The 15,300-nt window shown below is 43.1% G+C and overlaps 1 protein-coding gene across 1 annotated transcript in view; it reads right to left on the reverse strand.

The window, feature by feature from the left end:
- Positions 1–629: 629 nt before the first annotated feature.
- RCSD1 (RCSD domain containing 1) overlaps positions 630–15,300 on the reverse strand; it is a 44,939-nt gene continuing 30,268 nt past the window's right edge. The window contains exons 3-6 of the mRNA XM_084843411.1: positions 10,071–10,151; positions 6,035–6,106; positions 4,466–4,663; positions 630–1,627 (exon numbers count right to left, since the gene is read on the reverse strand). Coding sequence (XP_084699537.1) covers positions 1,013–1,627; positions 4,466–4,663; positions 6,035–6,106; positions 10,071–10,151 — 966 coding nt within the window. The 3' untranslated portion in view covers positions 630–1,012. The remainder of the gene's footprint in view (positions 1,628–4,465; positions 4,664–6,034; positions 6,107–10,070; positions 10,152–15,300) is intronic.

The following is a 15,300-nucleotide window of genomic DNA, read 5'->3' on the forward strand; positions in this document are numbered from 1 at the left end:
ACGAGCAGAAATGCTCATTTCTGGAAGGGGCAGGTTGTTCCCCTTCCAGAAACAAGCGTTTCCGCTTGTTTCAGCACTTGCCTCCAGAAGTGCTACATTGCAGCTGCCAGTGGTAGGGTGCACGCGCACAAACCATGAACACACTGGGGGCCAGCGGGCCTAGGCTGCCTGCGAAAAGGACTCCATTGGATCCTGCCTCCTGAAAGGAAGGGCAGATCTTTGCAAGATACAGGGTATTTTCACATGTGAGGTTTAAAGCAGCTCTTGTGTCAGGTCTGTAAAGAAAACAAATGTAAAAAGCCTACACTGGCCAGAAGGCTCATTCATATAACAAATACCTCTTTTCCTGTTTCTACTCCATACATTCAGAAAAACAGCATCAGAGACCAAAGTCAATGTAATATTCATGTGTGAAAACACCCAGAGTGTCTCCCTGTGGTTAAGAGCAAACCTAGAAAAGCCGAAGAATATGAGTACAACTGTTATTCTAGCAAATGGAAATTTTCCTTTACCACACATATGGATTATTTCATAGTCACTAACTTAAGGAGAAGGGATTGTTTTGTGTGGTTCTGTGGGTGACCATGTAATTGATACGCATGCAGCATAGTTACAGCTGACAGGCCACAAGAGGTTGGAAATGTCGACTTTAATCAGAAAATGTAACTAATATGCATTATAGTTCTTTCCATTTGAACAATGCTGAAAAGCCTCAGCAACCATTACATTCCTCAGCTTAACATGGTAGGATTTTCTATGCCATTCTTCTTGGTTTGTCACCAGCCTGAGAAGCCTTGTCTGTATCAGGCTATCTTCCATCAGAGATGACCAGATCTGCCACAATAAAAGCCTAAGAATTGCCAAAGAAAGGGGATAACACTAGTATCATTGGGATTTTCATTTAAGGGAGAGCTCATTCATTCATAAGCTCATTCATAAGCAAGCACTGTAGTGGGAACCCTGCCGTAACCTCTGTTTCCCATATACTATGTATGCAGTGATTATATTGGCATCACCCTCTGGTGTTCACATCAGCTTCTGTGTCTCCTGCAGGCTGTGAATTCCCATTGTCTTGTGTGTCTGATACTTGCTGTGTGTCTTCACTCTCACTTAATTTACCCCCCTTCTCTCCTTTATAGTTTTTTTCCTGGTCAGAAGCATTATCATCCTCCCTATCCCCCAAAGTGCTCTTCCGTGACCTTCTTTTTGTATCCTTTTCAGTATCAAGACCTGGGCTGTTCTCTTTGTCTTCCTTGGTGTTCTCACATGGCTTTTTCTCTGAAAGATTCTGGTGTGGCTTCTCTTCTTTGCTGTCTTTGCATAATGTCACTTCTTCTGTTCCTCCCCCCCACTCTCTGCTTTCTGTTCTACTGGACCCTGGATCTGATGGGGATTTTTCATCAGATGCTGTACAGTTTTGTTTCTCATGGTGGTCTATGTCATCTAAAGGGTGAGATACTGGCTTTGTAGCCTTATTCTTGTCCGTGAATATGCCATCCTCATCCTTGGCACCATTTTCCTGAGGTGAAACTGTTACCCCTAAATCTAGGTCATCTCCATATTCTGACTGTGACTTTCGAAATCTTCTAGAGGGTGGTCTGCGTTTCATTGATCCTCGTGTCCGTACCTGAAAGTGGATAAAGCTATGATTGAAAATGACAAAGTACAGCAATGTTGCAAAGTCAGCAAAGACACCTAACAGAAATGCCTTCATGCCTAGACTGTAAGACAAATACTAAGACTGTTAGACATATACTAGTTCTTTTTTACATTTGGCATCACCTACCCTTTCATAAGAGAGAACATATGATTGTACCTTATCACATAATAGGAGTAGTGAATAGGTGTGTGTGTGTGTGTGTGTGTGTGTGTGTGTGAATACTGGCAGATGGGGCAATGAGGCTTATATGGATGACAAAGGAGACCCTTTCTGTATGTGCTCCCGGGTGCTTCGCCATGGTTTCAAGCAATTCAATCAGGTCAGCCTTAACTGCCTAATCCATTTCATTCATTAATGCATTCTGAAGACACTCCAGCCTATTTACAGTAGCCTGTTGTTCAATTCAAGGTGGAAATGAGAAAACTTCAAATAACTCTTTCTGGCGGGGGAATGTTGGATGTTGCAGGGGAAAATAGTAACTTGAGATTATTGGAAAATTAAAAATTCCATCTGACAATTATTCATTATTGGGCATGTTATTTAAAGTAGGAGCAATATATTTTATTATTCTTTTATTCCTGACTGGCAGAGAACCACTACCAGTATCTTTTCTCTCTATGCTAGCCTCAAAATTAAAACAGTAAGCTCTTGCCAACATCCTAGGGTCCTCTAGAAGGAGGGCACCGAGCACTACCAAAGAGAAGGCATTGTGCAGCTATTCTGTTGTTCCTTTCTTACTAGATTATCTGTGGTAAAAGAAAAGTTAGAAGAGGTGGGAAAACATGGAAGGGTTGCAAATTGAAGATGACAATGTCTGGACTCCCTGTAAAATTCTGTGAATGAGGCTGGGCAGTGGCACCATAAAAGCCTTCTCTGGAAGTACCCCTGATATCTGAGTCAAGTGCTGAAGTGATTAAATTGAGTTGCTGATTTTATTTTGTTTTTTGTTTTTCTTGGATGTGTTGATGTATTTTTTTTAATTAAACATTTTAAAAATATGACCCTCTGGTCCTTTTGAACATTGGGATTATTATCCCACCATTATGTGTGAATGTTATTTTATGTTTATATCTGTTAAAATACAGAATTTGGGCTGAAGAGTCCTGGATCATCCACTTCCTGCTTATGACTGAGAAAAGAATTAGCATGGAAAGCTCTTCGTTTTATTTTTGATATTGCATTAACTGAAAGAAGGAATGATTTCAAGTGTAGAGTGGGGCCAATGAGTGGTCTGAGAGCACTTGATGATGCAGCATTGTTGAAGTTAAGGAGATGAAAACCTGATTGGAAATGTGGATGGGAGACCACTTGGAGGTCCATGTAGAAGTGTTTTTGTTTTTTAAGTGAGCAGATTATTATTTGTGAAATTGGGAACTCCAGACCTTCTCTCTCTTTGCTATTATAGCTTAGCCTGTTTTTTTCCCATACACTCTGTTGGTATGGTCAGGAATCTGAAGTATTGGTAGCTTTGGCAAGGAAGGTCTTTATGACTGGTATTTTGTGGCTTTAGCATCCGGTCCCCAAAAGCAAGTATGCACAAAAGGGTCATGCAGATCAAAGTCCAGGCAGATCAAGTCCAAAGCAGCAGTTTGGCCACAGTGGAAGAGAGGAAACACAAGAGAATGTTAGAAGTGCTGGGAGGCTGGAGAAATCTAGATAGGAATATCAGGGAAAGAAGGCAGATGAGCATAGGCAATTGGCAAAGACAAAGCAAGGAAGTGTAGAGAGGGTAGAATAACCCAGTAGGAGACAGAAGCAAGGCAGGAAGACAGGCAAGGATACATAGAAACCTAAGTCAACGGAAAAGGGAATATTGATTCACACAAGATGTACACAGATGAAGGAAAGTGAAAATATTTCAATTCCACATTCATAGACTATAAGCTCAATTTTTGTATGATGCTGTATGTAATTCTGGAGACTCAAGTCTGCGGAACTTTGTTCAGCATGGCTACACATTTGCCAGCCAAATCCAAATAATCTTGTAACATTCCAGACTCTTAAAAAAATTATTTAGCCTTGTCAGTGTGCACATTCTTGGTGGCAATATTCTATGAAGGACACAGAATGCAGCTCAAGTATCATTTCTTTTTTTTCTTTAAAAAAACTAAGACAATAGCTCTTTGAGAAGAATATTAGCTACTGCTCCATAAAAGGGATTGATCCTCCAGTCAACAGAGCTTGCCAGTTATCTTTTTATAAATATAGGTCAAGGACTCACAGGGCAGTATCCAATGATGTCACTCCGCTAACACAAATTATGCTGTGCTAGAGTAAGAGACCTTGAGTGCATGCCAATAGTGTTAGCTCGCTCGTGTGATGGGTTTGCCCATAGACTCGGATTGGTTCACTTAACTGTCACTTGATCTAAATGCATTGTGATGAGTTTGAAAGTTGTATATCTTACTTCAGTTTGATTTTCATATGTTGATGATGCTAAATTGTGAGGATTTCCCTCTCTTTCTTTTATACTTTCTCAGCAGCCTTTTTTCTTTCTTTTTTCTCTCATAGTGTCCTTTCTTAACTATGAAGCTGTCTTCTGCATTGGGAAACCCACATATCATCATCAACGTTTATACTGCTTACAGTATCAAAAGATATCTGAGTGGTTTACAAAGTGATCAAAATACATCATAATAAATCCAAAACCTCATCAGTTAAAATGTTTAAAATATTTAAAACCAAAGCTAAAAACAAAATAATTAATAAGCAGACTAATTGGGAGCACAGTAGTTCACTGAAGGCTTGGGTGAAAAGATGAGTCTTTAAGAGGTGCCTAAAAATTAGTTGCTGCCTCTGGAGTACCTTGTTGTAAAACTGAAGATGAGTGCCCTCTGGTGGCTGATCAAAGCTGACTGGTGTCTCATCTGGTTCACTTGAATGAGAGTGCGGACTGACAGGCGTGGATGGTGGGCTGTTAAATGGAGAGGCCATTACTTTTAGGCCGGGACTTTTGGGAGAAGCTCCTGGCAGCAGGGAAGCTGGAGAAAATGCCAGATTGGCCTGCAAAGAAACACACACACACGCACACACAGAATTATTGTTTTCCACTTCTTTCCCAAGATTTAAAATCTTTCCTTATTATCACCCCATCTATCACCAGAGTTTGTTTTAGAAATGGATCACATTTAATAATACATGAACATGGAGATTCCTAAACATTTACTTAGATAATCATATGTATTAAGAGCCAGATCAGTTCTCTGAGTTTAAAAATGGTACTATCCACATACAAGAAGGACGTATCAGCAGGCTTGGGGAAACCCAAGCAGAAATACAAAACATCTCTTTAACAACAAGAACAACAACAACAACAATAAGCAGCAGCAGCCACCGCCAGGGCAGACTCGAAACAGCCCGGTTGCGGACTGAGCATTTCTAGCGGGCATGGAATGCTAACTAACTGTTATGGAGTGGATGGAAAATCGGGGGAGGGGATCAAATGGAGTATCCTGGATGTTGGCATGGCTGGCTGGCTGGAACCCTGAACAGGAGCACTCCACACTGCAACATTTTGTTGCAGGTCCCACTCATGACTCACTTCACTATGACCTGTAGGTCCCTGTGGTTGGCCCCTTGTGTGAAAAAGAAAAGAAAAAAGACCTGCTGCTCACCATCCTGTTAACCCTATCCTGGGAGGCTTCAGTGATAACCTGAAAGATAACCTCCAGTGATAAATAGTGATAGCCACTATTTGGAAATTATTGTTGTTAACCATGACCACAGGAGGGAGCCCTTGATCTTAAAACATTTGTTTCACCAGCTGAATTATCTCCCAGTGACATTGTCAACAATCTGTGGAGGAGAAGATATGACAGAAGAGTTGCCCTTCCCAAATAGCTGGATCCAAAGACTATTCTTGTGTCAGAGGAAGCTTTATAGATTTTCCAGCATCTCAGCCAAGAGAATATATCTCCAGTGACTTGGCCTGAGAGAGGTTGTCAACAAAGCCATAACAATATTCGATTTAAACCTCTCTATCCTATCCATCCTTGTCTAGAGAACACTCTAAGCTACCAGTGTTGTGAAACCTTCCTTAGTTTTAATCCCAATGACCACAGAAAATACCACAGGAAAAAAAACATGTGGTTGTGATGTTGCTGTTGTTAAGGAGTTGAAAGTCCTGAATGACATTAACAGAACACTGATATGTGGAAGCTCATATTGCTGGGGTCCTAGGATGCTTTTGTACAGGAACGCTAGGGCTATTTTCACAATGCCAGCAGCATGAGCTAGGACAGAAACAGATGCTATCACCTTGGACAACTATCATAAACTAGGTGTTACTGAGAGAAGCAAAATACCATGCAGATTTTTTTTTAATTAAAGCATAAGGGAAATGATAAAAGGCCACTAGATGCAATCGCATCTTACCTGGAGTTTTTCAATCAGGGGAGAGCTTTTGACCTTTACCCTTACTGGATAAGATGCATTTCGAGGTGGCTTCTGGAGGAAGAGAAGTAAGAGATGTTTGAAGCAGATAATTTACTGCATCGTAAGGCTGGGTGCATGAGGGATGGAAAAAGTTGAAGAAAAAATGAACTGGAAATCTTGAAAAAAGAGGCCATTTTTTGCCCACCCCCAACTCCAAATCTCTTCTTCCAGTCCATTTCCGGGCCCGATTCAAAGTGCTGGTATTAACATTCAAAGCCCTTAACAGCTTGGGGCCAGGTTATCTGAAGGATCGCCTCCTCCCATATGTGCCTGTCCAGACCGTAAGATCATCCTCAGCGGCCCTCCTCCCTGAGCCCCTGCCAAAGGAAGTAAGGCGGGTGGCTACTAGGAGGAGGGCCTTTTCTGCTGTGGCACCCCGGCTGTGGAATGAGCTCCCTAGTGAGGTTCGCCTGGCACCTACATTGTATTCTTTCCAGCGCCAGGTGAAGACCTTTTTATTTCCCCAGGCATTTTAGCATTTTAGCTTTCTAGACTTTTAGCTTTGCTGTTTTAAATCTGTATTTTAAATTCCTGCACTGCTGCTAGGTTTTATTGTGGTTGTATTGTTATATTGTGGTTATTTTATATTCTATATAATTCTATATATTTTAAATTGTTTCATTGTGTGCTCCTTGGTTTTAATTTTTGTGAACCGCCCAGAGAGCTTTGACTATTGGGCGGTATAGAAATGAAATGAATAAATAATAAATTCTTCTAATAGTGAACTCAGCTGGTGAGTGCCAACACTGATTGTAGTCCAAATGGAGCCACTGAGAAACAAGAGGGAGGTGCCAGTATGCTCAGGGGAATCCAAAGGGCTGCAGAAGTGCAAAAAATCTCTAGGTAAAAACCTGACCTGGTGCCAGCATGTAATATCTTTGTGCAGATGTTGGGGACAAGGCCCATCACCACTGCCGAACTGCTGCCTTTACCACAGCTGATGTAGTTCAGCTGGGAGTCACAAGGGACTGGGGGGATGGCAGGTCCCTGTGGGATGGGGGGCTCTGATTACTACTATAACCACGTCACTCCTCTCCCAGTTCCTGTTGGCTGCCCTGGACTAGTGGGGGCAGGAGACAGATTGCCTAGCACCTGCACATGCTGGCACCACCATCAGAATGGTGCTGGGCCCACCCTAATGTATGCACATCAGTGGGTGGGGCCAGTGTCTTTCCAGTGTTGGCACCATGATTACAGGCATGTCATGTGGCGCTAGAGATCTGCTTGGTACCACTGCCATGGGTGGACAGCTAGCCAGCCTGCCCACCAATTATTAAGTGGCAGGGCAGGCACTGCTGGGAGGCCCAGGCACCACCAGAGGGCAGGCATTGAAGGCAACTTGCTCAGTGGCCCCTAAATTCCAAAGCGTGCTCATTGGCCATAGAACGCTTAGTGTCCGTTGGGAAAAACAGAAATGGGGAACTGATGGGAGGAGGGGAATGGAATGAAGTATTCTGGAAGATGGTATGGCTGGCTGGAACCCTGAACAGGAACACCCCACACTGCAACATTTTGTTGCATGTCCCACTTGTCTCTTCTATTTTCAGTGTTCTGCATGCAGGGTAAACTAAGGGCAATGCCATATAATGCCTCTTCTGAGGTGGAGGATCTATGGAGCATATTGTACACTGCCTCATCCCCAGAGCTGCCTTTCTCTTTGCATGGGGCAGTTTAGTGATTAAGAAGACAAGCGGTGAGCTAGAAAGTTCCTATTTCAAATCTCAGTTTGTCTATGAGCTACTGTCTCTTAGCCCCCTCAAATGAAATATGGAGATAATACGACTACACTACTTTATGCTGTTGTTGTAAGATCACTGACGTGATGTATGAGCCTTTCTACATGAGGCATTTATTGTGCGCTCATGATTACTCACATGTGGTGGTTTGTGGGTGCTTTACACCAGGGCCTCTCTGGTGCTTTGCGACCATTTTAGCAGGAGTTTTTTCTAATGAGGAAAGTCTGGTATATCCTGAATGGTGGCATGCAACCCTGGTGTGTTTCCGCAATTCCACTATAACACAGCACCACTTAGTGGTTGTGTAATGGAACATATACAAAGGCAGAGAGAGAAAAACCCCAAGGAAAACATGTATAAAGGAGCCGATCTTAATCCAACAAAGAATCCAGAAGCAGAAGCCTCAGTAAAGTGGCAGATTAAAAACCTCATATAAAAAAGCCTTATGTGAAGTTATCTGAGCACTTAGAAAAAACATTTTATATAAATACTATTGTTCATGCTCCTTTATAGGGATTAGGACATTTATTTCCTTCCCTACAAATGTATCAGTGCTAGGGAGTATGTAATGTTTACAAGAGTACACTGTGTTCATAGGTCTGTCACTGACTCACTCTGTAGCTTTAGGCAACATAAACCTACAGTTAGCCTCTTTGGAGAACAGGTTCTCCCATCCATCAACTGATGATTTAAACACTGCAAACATAGAGGAGGCTATTATCTGAAATGCTCCTCATTTATAAGATGGAAAGTGAAGCCTACCAGTCCAGAAGAGAAAGGTTTGTGTGAGTCTTTAAATAAGCTTGTCTGAAAATATATTGTTTTCACCCGTGTTTTACATATATTGCACACGAACTTCCCTTTCAAATCCAGGACCCAGAATGAAGTGAGGAAAGAAAATCAAAGGGGAAGATTATTAAATAGGTTAACATTCAACAAACGGCCCTGTCCAAAAAAGATGGCAAAACAGATCCACCCAGCATGTGGGATTTATATATCACGTATGGAGGAGATCCATGGAAGTGAGAGACATACATGGGTGTTGTCCAGATAAATAAGCAGCTTCCTCCATACTTGGAGGAAGAACTGTTCTGGGAGTATGTTAAGTGCCTGGGCAAAGGCTCATGCTGGTCCCTGTCAGCTGCAAGGATTTGCTAGCCACTACTCTAACAAGCTATGACACTTTATATGGCTCCCACCCATGCCTCTTAAGTGCCCCTCCATGAAAGGAACATCCATCTCCTCCACTGCTCTACGTTTATGATCAACACTGCCTTGCAAATGGTCACTATGCTTAATTTTATATACACGTAAGCTTTAACATAATTGTTACAGTTTGTACATTTCCCATTACAATTCTGCTTACAATTTTCTCTCTCCTCCCCCATACACACACGCGCGCGCACACACACTACCAACTTATCCTAACGCCTCATGCAGCCAATGAAATGGACTATAGTCCATGAAAGCTTATGCCATAATACATTTATTAGACTTCAAGGTGCCGCATATTCTTGGTTGTTTTGTTTTCTTGGCCCTTTCTGTTCATCTTCTTCTATCCTACTCCATCTCTTGCACTTTGGACAGCAGAAAGAATTATGCCACATGCTGGTTTCCTGCGAGACGTTTGAGAGAAATGTCCCCATCTGCCTATGTTCTCCATTGACCTTTTGGTGGCAAAAAATAGGAAAAGCAACAAACTTTTCCATGACTTTCTGTATTGTACAGCAGTTTGTAACTATACTGCACCCTTCCCCAATGTGGTTTCTTCCAGATGTTTTGACTTCCACTTCCATCAGCCCTAACTATGCAGCTGCCACTAGCTTCATTCCTACTGGGGCATGGGATGAGCTGGAAGGTGTCTTGCTCCCACTAGTGATGCTGCAGGTGTATTTCCACAACACAGCTGTGCCATGGCAGAAGGCAAGCAATGGCTCAGCAGGACCAATAGCTGATATGGATGGAATCATGGCCCAGTGGTAGAAGGAGGGCTCTGACTGTTCCTGTGCATCACTGTGGTGACTCCTAAGGCTAATCTTGCATACTCCAGTAGTAGATCACTGAAGGATGGCATTGGGCTGTAGGGTGACATAGGAAATACATCAGAGAGCACCTGAATGAACCCGATACTCATGCTAATCAGCCCGTCACACTAACCTTTGGGTCATTCAGTCCTTCATTGCTAAAATCTCTTATAAAAGGGAAAAAAACAACAATTCCCTCAAAATATTGATACTTACTAGCTCACCATTCTGGCCAAGCTCTGGCTGGAGGGGAAGAGAACATGGTGGCTTTCTACGGGTTGGTTTAGTGGCTGGTATCTAAAAACAGAGAAACAGCTTATCAAGTGACAGAAGAGGAAGGAAGGAAATTCAAATGGAAACATACAACATTAGTGCTAAGGAAGGACCTACAACAGAGATGTTTGGGGAGAGGTCTTGAGAAGTTACTACTTACTTAGGAAAGCTCTAATAACTTTCCTGTACTAGAATCCCAAGGCTTTGCCATTCTTTTAGACCCTCCCCACACAAAAAGGGATAATCAAGATTTTGGCTTCCTTTTCTTTGTTACTATGAATATGCAATTTTCCCCCCCACCCAGCAGGATCACTGTGGTACTGCTAAGTGCTTTGCAGTATGTGTCACGGGAATATGTTAAACAGTACCCTGTATGCTAGCGATGGGCAGGCGTCAGGGTTGCAGATCTACTTTGTTTCTTACTACAACTGTGAGATCCACCACTGTAGCCTGATGCAAAATATAAAACAAAGACAGTTGGGCTGATCCATAAGAAAAATGCCAAAACCCACAGGCAATGAAATAGTGGCACAGGCAGGTGGACGTATGCTAAGAATTAAGGGACAGGGTGCCTCTGAGCGCATGCTTAACCCAGGAACATGTGATCAGTACCAGTACCAAGCTCAGAAGCCCTTTCACTCCTGGTTTTCCCCCAATCATTCTTTTCCAGCAAGCTAATTTCATGGTGGTGGTGGGGCGACCTTTTAGTTGTTGCTGTGTAATGTCACTAAGAACAAGTGACCCAGCCAGCTCTCTTCCCATACAGGAACTGTATCTCAAGACAAAGCATGGAAAGTCTGTTTACTGAGTTCACCCACTTCCTGTCCCAACAGCAAATCTTCAAGAGAGAGACTTCAGCTAGACGCACTGCAGAGAGGAAACCACCAAAAGGGCACCTCCACACTTTGTTCTGAGAGTAGCCCAGTTTTAATCTGCAATGTGAGATTTCCCCTTTGCAGAGTGAGTGCTTCTTCCTCATGTGTACTGGAGTGCACAAGATCTAGCTTTTAAACAAAGGCAAAGAGGGAAACTGCAGCATGGTTATCCCCTCACCTTCCATTTCTTGAAAGTGGATATTGCATTATTTCCCTTGAATCAGGTCTTACAGAAGGTCTGTAAGGCCTGATTCAGAGGAAATAATGCAATATCCCACTATTCTGAAAAGGCTACTATATGCCCCTTTTGATCCTCCATCATTTTCTGTTCTCATCTGAATGCTTCAGCAGCAGGTTGAGGTGTCCCCCAACCCAACTGGGTAGTGACTGACCCCCACCTATATTTTAAGTGTTTCAGCAGCAGGTAATGTAGCACTGTCAAATGTATTTAACAGTAAAGCTGGCCATCTTGACTGCCAAAAGTTCAATCCTGCCTTTGGTGTAATATTTGGAAACTTTTTAGAATAAAGTGAAGCCAAACAAGACCATCCTCATTTATTGGTTAGTTTCCCAGCAATGTCAGGTTCAAGCTCTTAGGAGAGGAGAAGGACTTTTGCACCAACATATAATTCTAATTTCAAAATAAATAGCTGATTATATGGAGAGCTGGAGTTCAAGTATCTCTCATGTGAGATCAGGTAGCCATACCCAATCTTCTGTAATAATAAAAGTGTGTGTGTGTATATATATGTAGTGTGCCAGTGTGGTGTAGTGGCAAGAGTGTTGGACTAGGAGCTGGGAGATCCAGGTTCTAGTCCCCACTCGGCCATGGAAGCTCACTGGGTGACTTTGGGCCAGTCACACACTCTCAGCCCAACCCACCTCACAGGGTTGTTGTTGTGAGGATAAAATGGAGAGGAGGAGGATAATGTAAGCCGCCTTGGGTTCCTTGCAAGAGGGAAAAAAAGACGGGGTATAAATGCAATCAATCAATCAATGTATGCCTGTCTTCTCTGTCTGTCTGTCCATCAGTGCATAGCGCCAAGACTGTGAAACCTAGATACCTGAAGCCTGGCATACATCCTAAGGGCATCCTAGGGATGTGTTTTGTTTCTAAAACATATTAATTAATTTTATTAATTTAAATGTGTCCATGTGGTAGAAGACTGCAGTAACATCTTCAACCACTAGAAGCAGAGTTCCCTAACCAGCACATAGCATAACTTTGCAGTCCATACAGTTTGAAGCCAGGGGAGATTAGTAGGCAAGTGACATATTTTATGCCTGCCCCCTTCTCCCTGCTGTGGGGCAGCCCCTCCTCAGGGGAATAGAGTGGGTATACCCCTCCCTCAGGGAGCTGTAGGGGTGTATTATGGCAGGGGCCATGCCTGGAGGTGCCAGTGGGGATGGCTTCACTCAGGTGGGGTGGGCACAGCGTGTCCATCTCTGACAGCCATGTAAGTTTGCTTGAAGGATGCAGGGCAATTCCAACCCGTGCAAAGCCAGGTCCATTCATTAATATAAAATAAAGGGGCACAAAGCAAGAAAGTCCTTGATCATTTCTGACCATCATGCATGGACGGTTTGTAATTATACAGAAGAGCTACTTGAGAGCAACATCAATCAACTGAATGTGCCTTGCTCAGTTGTTCATAAGGCATGTAAAGTTATGTTAACAAGTTTTAGAAGACTAGTTGTGCTAGTCTGTAGTAGCAATATGGCACAAGAGGAGTGGCACATGGGCAATTTCACAAGTGTTTACAAAAATAGGATTTGCATTTCTTGTATCTGTAAACTGAATGAAAGAGCTACATTGTGCATTCATGTAATTTAAAAGTGGCTGTTCACGCTTACTGTATTGTCTAAATTGGCATACTGCTTCAACGTATTTTTAGTATCACTTGTGAAAGTACCATTCCTTCCTTGCTGCAGGGGAACTGCAATTTCTAGGGAACAACTAACTCCATCAGACACATGAAGTTAACAATAATGCCACTGAGCAGCTAATGAAAACACTCTGTTTTGATATTTGTCTACACTTCAGTGTGCCGTTTTTAGAAAACAACATACATTCAAAACATAGTAAGGAAATCTGCAACGGTGGTTCCTGATTATTCAACACCCTGAGGGTCTTTATTCCCTCAGACAAAGCATGACCAGACTGCATTTCTATTTTTGCTCAAGTTCATATTCATTGCATCGGTGATGCTATCTAGCCATCTCATCCTCTGCCGTCCCCTTCTCCTTTTGCCTTCAATCTTTCCCAGCATCAGGGTCTTTTCCAGAGAGTTTTCTCTTCACATTAGGTGGCCAAAATATTTGAGCTTCAGTTTCAGTATCTGTCCTTCCAATGAGCACTCAGGGTTGATTTCCTTTAGGATTGACTGATGTGACCTCCTTGCAGTCCAGGGGACTCGTAAGAGTCTTCTCCAGCACCACAGTTCGAAAGCATCAATTCTTCGGCGCTCAGCCTTCCTTATAGTCCAGCTCTCACAGCCATACTGGGAAAACCATAGCTTTGATTAGATGGACCTTTGTCGGCAAGGTGATGTCTCTGCTTATTACTATGCTGTCTAGGTTTGCCATAGCTTTCCTCCCAAGGAGCAAGCGTCTTTTAATTTCATGGCTACAGTCACCGTCTGCGGTGATCTTGGAGCCCAAGAAAGTAAAATCTGTCACTGCTTCCATTTCTTCCCCTTCTATATGCCAGGAAATGATGGGGCCAGATGCCATGATCTTAGTTTTTTTAATGTTGAGTTTCAAACCAGCTTTTGCACTCTCCTCTTTCACCCTCAACAAGAGGCTCTTTAGATCCTCTTCACTTTCTGCCATTAGGGTGGTATCGTCTGCATATCGGAGGTTGTTGATAATTCTCCCGGCAATCTTAATTCCGACCTGTGATTCATCCATCCCGGCATTTCTCATGATGTACTCTGCATATAAGTTAAATAAGCAGGGTGACAATATGCAGCCTTGTCGTACTCCTTTCCCAATTTTTAACCACTCGGTTGTTCCATGTCTGGTTCTTACTGTTGCTTCTTGACCCTCGTACAGGTTTCTCAGGAGACAGATAAGGTGGTCTGGTACTCCCATCACTTTAAGAATTTGCCACAGTTTGTTGTGATCCACACAATCAAAGGCTTTAGCATAGTCAATGAAGCAGAAATAGACGTTTTTCTGGAATTCTCTTGCTTTCTCCATGATCCAGCGAACGTTGGCGATTTGATCTCTAGTTCCTCTGCCTCTTCGAAACCCAGCTTGTACTTCCGGTAGTTCTCGGTTCGCATACTGCTGAAGCCTAGCTTGTAGGATTTTGAGCATCACCTTGCTGGCATGTGAAATGAGCGCAATTGTGCGGTAGTTTGAACACTCTTTGGCGTTGCCCTTCTTTGGAATTGGAATGTAAACTGACCTTTTCCAGTCTTGTGGCCACTGTTGAGTGTTCCAGATTTGTTGGCATATTGAGTGCAGCACTTTAACAGCATCATCTTTTAGGATTTTAAATAGCTCAGCTGGAATACTGTCATCTCCGCTAGCTTTGTTGTTACTAATGCTTCCTAAGGCCCACTTGACTTCACTCTCGAGGATGTCGGGCTCAAGTTCAGTGACCGCACTATCATGGCTATCAGGGACATTAAGATCTTTCCTGTATAGCTCTTCTGTGTATTCTTTCCACCTATTCTTAATCTCATCTGCTTCTGTTAGGTCCCTGCCTTCTTTGTCCTTTATCATGCCTGTCTTTGCACAAAACGTTCCCTTGAGATCTCCAAGATTGGGGTAGGACTAAATGGCTCTCTCAGCTCAGTGATTCTTGATTGTAGGAGTGTGTATGCTAAACTGGTCAAACCCATAGGACTGCTGGAGGCCTACTTAATGGTCCTGCCAGAGTGTCCAAGTGCCTTTTTGTTATGGAGATTGCTGGCAATACCTGGACACTTCTGGAAGGAGAGAGCCATTTGGGATTCAAAGTTCATGGCCCCCTCCCTCTGCTCCCAGATGTGGAATGTGCTAATTCAGTCTGTTGTCCGCCTTCCCCAAACTGGAGCTCTCCAGATGTTCTGGACCACAACTCCTATCAACCCCAGCCACCATGGCCACTGGTCAAGGATGACAGGGCTCGTAGTCAAAAACATCTGGAGGGCACCAGGTTAGGGAGGCTATTCTGTGTAAAAAAGCAGCTTGGTAGTTGCAGGTGAATCAACCAAATCAGGTCAGAGCTGATGATTTCTTGTGAAGGAGCTGGGTAGCCCCCCCACCCCCATTGTGGGGGTGCAATGTCAGTTAGAGTGGGTTTAAAC

This window comes from Heloderma suspectum, chromosome 3, assembly GCF_057233095.1.
Source record: "Heloderma suspectum isolate Gila_16-S chromosome 3, 16-S_ref, whole genome shotgun sequence".
In the NCBI taxonomy this organism is placed as follows: domain Eukaryota; kingdom Metazoa; phylum Chordata; class Lepidosauria; order Squamata; family Helodermatidae; genus Heloderma; species Heloderma suspectum.